This window comes from Pterocles gutturalis, unplaced genomic scaffold (genome assembly GCF_000699245.1).
Source record: "Pterocles gutturalis isolate BGI_N339 unplaced genomic scaffold, ASM69924v1 scaffold44116, whole genome shotgun sequence".
Lineage (NCBI taxonomy): Eukaryota > Metazoa > Chordata > Aves > Pterocliformes > Pteroclidae > Pterocles > Pterocles gutturalis.
In genome coordinates this window covers 1,167-7,230 of record NW_010102035.1, presented here as the reverse complement: position 1 = coordinate 7,230, position 6,064 = coordinate 1,167, and the positions used below count along the sequence as shown (strand labels likewise).

The 6,064-nt window shown below is 44.7% G+C and overlaps 1 protein-coding gene across 1 annotated transcript; it reads right to left on the bottom strand.

Moving 5' to 3' along the window:
* Window positions 1-1,069: 1,069 nt before the first annotated feature.
* On the bottom strand, window positions 1,070-6,050 carry HOXB3 (homeobox B3). Its single transcript, XM_010085116.1, has 3 exons — window positions 5,818-6,050; window positions 3,161-3,714; window positions 1,070-2,083 (listed from the first exon to the last, which is right to left on the bottom strand). The coding sequence occupies exons 2-3, from the start codon at window positions 3,594-3,596 to the stop codon at window positions 1,317-1,319; spliced, it is 1,203 nt and encodes a 400-aa protein (XP_010083418.1). The 5' UTR covers window positions 3,597-3,714; window positions 5,818-6,050; the 3' UTR covers window positions 1,070-1,316.
* Window positions 6,051-6,064: the final 14 nt, after the last annotated feature.

The window sequence follows — 6,064 nt, the reverse complement described above, 5'->3', positions numbered from 1 at the left end:
ATGTCCTTTATAACAAGTAAATACTAAAAAAGTACAATTTGATTCTTTTTTTCCTCATATAAATACATAATATTGGGGATAAATAATACAAAAAAAAAAAGGAAAATATTTTAAACTGGCTATAACCAATAAATATATATGAATGTTCACCAGAACACACACCTATTGAAGGACATCTCGACTGAGTTGGACGAACGCCCTTCAAAGTTGTTTTTATACCCATTATATGTAAACTCTAAGTGCAACAAAGATGTCCAGACAAGAAAGCATTAGCAAATACTAGAGATCCATTCACTTCTGCTTCGATTGGAGGACATTCCGTTTGTTCAAATATACCCTGTTTTCACGTAAGGTCAAGAGAAGAGGAGGAAAGAAGTGTAGGACTTCTAAGTCTTAAGATTGCTTTTCTGTTAATGAACCCTAAGAAAAATACCCCCAAAACAAAAAAACCCAGCGGTGTCAAATGGAGACTTCATGTCATCAGAGGCGAAGGAAGGAAAATATTCAGACCTGTCAACTCTTACTTCCTCTCTTTGGGTGCTATTATTGTTGGTGGGGGGGTTTAGGCATTTCAAAAACTTTTTCCCAAAGCTTTTGCAATTCTTACACCTCTCTTATTCTATTTTTTTGTTGTTGTTGTTGTTTCTATTATTTTTGAGAGGGGCAGCAGGGGCTGGAGGGGAAGACCGTGAATCCCACGCATTGGCAGGTATGTATATTTGCAGTTTACATAGGGACTGCTGGGAAGTTGCTCAGTGAAAAAGGATGTTCTTCCTCTGAAGGCTGGAAAGCATGAGGTTCCTCTAGCAAAGGAGTCGGAGAGGAGGGTAGTTTTCTTGCAAATCTCTTTTGATTGCATATGTGTACACACATGCACGTTTACATAGATGTAAAGACACCAACTGTAAAGACTTGGCTGGCTGACTATTCTCCTTTTCAGTGTCTGAGAGAATTATCAGTGATGATCTGTACTTGGTTTGGAAAAGAAGGATGCTGCTGCTAAAAATCTGCTGGATTCCCACAAAACTACCCCAAACCCATTTCAGAAGCATTTGTGTTGAAACACAGGAGGTATATCTCTTCAGAGAGAGAGAGCTGCTCTTGGCAGTAAATACTGCAACGGTTGGAAATTGTGCCTAATAAAATCCAGAAATAAGAATAGCAAGCACAACAACCTGGTAGAAATTGCCCTGACAATGAACAAAAAGAAAATAGCTCAACACAAATGTTCCTGAAGCCGATCCTGCCCCCTTCCCTTCTCCCGTGCCCCATGGCAAGGTCCCATCCGCTTTGCCTGAGCCTGTCCCTGCTCCCTATCACAGGTGGGTCAGCTTGGGCGCCTCTTGGATTCTGCCCTGAGAAGAAGTGTGGTGCGAGGAAAGGTCTGTGTAGGTGGGGTGGTTCTCACATGGTCCGTGGTGCTGGCTCGGGGGCATCTGCGGAGGCCCGTTGTAGTCCATGTTGGCAGCCTGGTGATGTGACAGGTGATTGAGACCATAAAGGGACGGACCAGAGGTGGGCATAGAATCCACATAGTTGCCTCCAACATAGACGGGGCTTCCCTGCATGCTGGGAGTCCCGTAGGCCACCCCATTCCCTTGTAAGACATGGGGGTCGTACTCGGGGGCCGTGTTGGCATATTTCTGTTGGGTAGGGCAGCCTTTGATGGGGTTTTGGTAGTTAGTTGACATGGCATAGGCATTTTGGTGGGGTTTATTGAAGGAAGGTGGCGAGGGGGCATCATAGTTACTGCTCATGCTGTGCAAGGTGTTCATAAATCCGGCGGAGGATTGCATGGGCTGGGGCGGGCTGCCGGTGGGGGAAGGTCCTCCAGAGGAAGACCCCATGCCTTTTGACTTCTGATCTTTCTTATATTTCATTCTCCTGTTCTGGAACCAGATCTTGATCTGCCTCTCGCTGAGTTTCAGCAGGTTGGCCATCTCCACGCGGCGGGGCCGGCACAGGTAGCGGTTGAAGTGGAATTCCTTCTCCAGCTCCACCAGCTGAGCGCTGGTATAGGCTGTGCGGGCTCTCTTGGAGGCCGAGGAGCCTGGAGGGCTTTTCTCGCCGCTGCAGGTTTCTGCTGGCCGTGAAATGAAATAAAAGATAATTACTTACATGCAGAAATTGAATGCATCGTTTCTTAATAAATCCTGGAACAGGCACAAGAGTTCGACCCCCCTCCCTTTCCCTCACCCCTTTGCATTAGCCTGCACTCCATAATCATGTCATTTATTAAGAGTTCTGTTCTCCAAAGCTGCCCCTGGTTTATGAAAATTTGATCATGTCATGTAGAAAAGGATTCCAGGGACATTTATTTAGGAGTCGATTATTTCCAACAGATAATTTCGAGAAAATAATATTTGGCAGGGGGGCAGCCACTGCAAAGCCAATTAATACTAACACGGGTCAGCTTTGGGAGGTATTTTGTTTGCCGAGGTACGAATACACACACACGTGCACGTCTTGTGTGTGTCTCGTATTTGTGTAACACAAATATTTGCATGTACATTGTTACACACCAAATCACATTCACACCTCCCTTTTTGTGAGATAAAGTTGTATATAACAGAGAAATTATATTAACATAGAGTGAAGGGTGTGCCACAAAGTTTATAGGAATATATTTCTCAAAACAGCAATATTTCCATACTGATTTTTTCCCTTGATCGTGTCGGAGATCTGCATGTACACCTGCAAGAACATGCATGTGTTTATGCATATGCTCTGTATATGCACGCAAACGCTCTGAACACCATGTTTAGCGCTGTATCTGAAGGCAGGGAGGTGGGAAGAGAACAAGCTCTCCGCTTTAGCAGCGCTGGGTTGAGCAGTGGGTGTACGTTTTCATGTATCTGTATCTACGCAGTCAGACATCGCTGTGTACAACCACCTGGTTGTATTTCCCGTGGTGCTCTGGATATGTTTAAAACACACCAAGTGTGCGCAGCCAGTGCTCCCGGATGGGCCAAGGCTTGCTCAGCCTGGCTGGGGCACACGGCTGGCAGCCTTGGGATGGTGCCCAGCACCAGGATCCTTGCTGGATCCTCGCTGCATCCTCTCCCTCTCTCCCCTCCCTCCAAACAAGACCATGCCGGCCGGTGGCTTCGTTACCTCGGTGTTTAGAAAAGCAGACGGTTACAAAAGCAGAACAGTGTACCTGTGCTAGGGGAGCTGTTTTTCTGTTTGGAGTTTTGCCTCGATTCTTTCATCCAGGGGAAGATCTGCTTGGTGAGACTGGCGTTTGCACTGAGGTTGGCTTTGCTGGGAGCAGTTTTACTGCTCCCCGACTGGTTATTGCTGTTGCTACTGGTGCTGTTGGTGGCAGGGTTTGGGGGTGGCGAGACGGGGGGAGGCGGATGGTGCTCCTGGGGCAAACTTGGACGCATGCAGCTCCCATTCAGGTCTTTACTTTTTGCATGCGGGGTTGTGTTGCCAAGAGACTGGAGGGAGCAGGCAGACCTCTGGTAGTCGTTCTCCATGTGAGAGGCCGGCTGGAAGGGCTGCTGGGGACCCTCGTAGCCGAACCCATTGGCATTCCCATAGGAGTAACCCCCAAAGAGCGTGGAGCTGTCGTAGTACGTTGTCTTCTGCATCTCTGGGACTCCCCAAAATGATTTTTCCGGCTACCAGGGTCTTGACACCCCTATGGCAGAACATTGGCACCCCAAGGCCACGTGACAGGCCGTTTCCAGCTGTCTATTGGAAGCTGACCTGAAAGGTTAGGAGAAAACACACAATAATAGTACCCGGCCTATGAATCCATCTTGGGGCCTGAAAGGCCCATGACATGAATAGGGTCCCGCAGAACAGGGCGAACAGATGCTTTGAGCAGATTTTCTCCTGCATGCAGCCTAAGGAGGCTCAACAAATGTTACCGTGCAAAAGTGGTGAGCTCGTTTCAGGGGGTAGTTTTCCTGGTTGGTTGGTTTGTTGGTTTCACCTTTTTACCCCTTAGAGGATAACACCCAGGATGTATAACTACACACATTCTCTATAAGTACACGTGGTTTCATCTGTATACGTCTATTTAATTCTATATTTATCTGTATACATATATACACACACGCATACACATACACTCCCGTATGAATGTGTGTGTCCACGCATGGAGGTGTGTGTGTGTCACGTGCACGTGTACACATCCGTGTCCAGATCGCACACACACATTAACATAAATATAAAAATACGGGATGGATAATTGCTAGCTGCAAGCATGAAAGGAATGAAAGTCTTGCTTTCTTACCCCTGACCTATTCAAATCAGCCATTCACACACATAAAAACCAGCAAGACGTTATACCACCAGAAATTAAAAGTCTGCTAAGTTTGTTGTAGGGCCTCAGTCCAGTATATTTGTTTTCAAACTGAAAACAGCAAATAGTCAATATGTTTTATCCAGGTAACTGTCCTGACACAGTTGGCTTAGTTGGCTGTTTACACAGGGACTCGCAATGTCTTTGGAATTCAGTGCAAATATTTTAAGCAGATTTAAGCAGGGGCATGGATTCAAGAATGTGCCTCCTTTGGCCTGTTTGCTAGTCTCCCCTCTCCAGTAGCACAGGTTGTATTTAGAAAACATCCCCCTTCATCGCCTGCACTGCTTTGTACTCATCAGTCCTGAACCTGGAACTACCATTGGCAAGATGTGATTCCAAAACCAGTTTAATTGCTGTTGTTTTTTTTTTCCTTTGGAAAACAAACACGTCACCAGGCCATTTGCTTTTAACTTTCTACCCCTTTGATTCTTCATCCTTCCTCCCTCCCTCAATCCAAGCTCAAAAAGTCTAAAACCACAGTCCAAAGCCTCAAATTAGAAAATGAAACCTCCTTTTTTCTTTCTCTCTCTGGCCTTCTTATTTTTTCTTTATCTCTTCCTTTCTCTTTCTTTTCTCAAAGCATAAACTTTCTCTAAGATAAAGATGGAGTAGAAAAACCCTTAGAAATATGAAAACTATCTTGACCTGAAAATAATCTGATGTGTGAGGATCAATCAAGCAGCAAACATATTTTAAAAAGGCAGAGATTTCTCCCCACAGCTGAGAGTTTGCGAGGAGCCACTGTGCATTTTGTTTGGAAATTGATATCCATTGTATATTCAGTTGTATCTCTTGTATATTTAATTTTATCTGGGCTCTTTCATTCTCTAAAATAAAATAAAATAAACTCTGTGGAGATAAAGTCTAATGCGATATTTCTAAGTACCGGGGTTTAACAGAAGCCACAGCTCGACAATAAATAACATCTTTTTTTTTTTCCCTTCCCTGGCTGCTGTGTTCTTATGTCATGTCATATGAAACCTCCATATCCTTCCAACACAGCCTCAGACAACGTGTCCACGCAGGGGCTGCTCTGCTTTTTTACACTGATTAAATCCTTTCTGCATTCCCAAATCTGCATTGTATCTTCCACGGAGATGGATTATTGTCTACAGAGAGGATGATATCCTTGCTGGGAGTTATTCTCATTTGCTTTCCTCACCATGATAAATATGTCTTATTAAAAAGTAGACTCTACTGCCCGAGCCGAGAAGCTGTGAATTAATTAACAAACAACAGCGCCTTTATTATGAATAGGTTTGTTGAAAATATCTACGAGGCCAGAGGTGGGAATTTCTCCAAGGCCTTCCTGTCTGGCATAGGTTTCTTAAAAAAAAAAAAAAAAAAATCCAAAACAAACCCAAACCAGAGCGGAGCGCAGAGGCTCAGCTAAAAATAACAGGGACGATTTTTTTTTTAATGTTCATAAAATAAATTTACAATCCCCTTCGCCCAAAAGCTCGCTCGCTTGTGGCTTCCACAGAAGATTTGCTTTGTACCTCGTCTCTCAGCGCCTCACAAATGCCGCTCATTTATCTTCGCCGAGGACGGCCGCAATCCTAATTATTTACTCCAAGGAATTGTTTAAGGAAAAAAAAAAAATCTCAGGCAGAATAATAAATATTCGATTATCTCCTGTTCCAATTAGACCCGGGCGGGATCTGCGCTGGCTGGTTCATCACGCTCCAAGTTTCACTTTCCGAGCGGTAACATTTAACCACAAACTCTTTGCTTGCAACTTTGGAG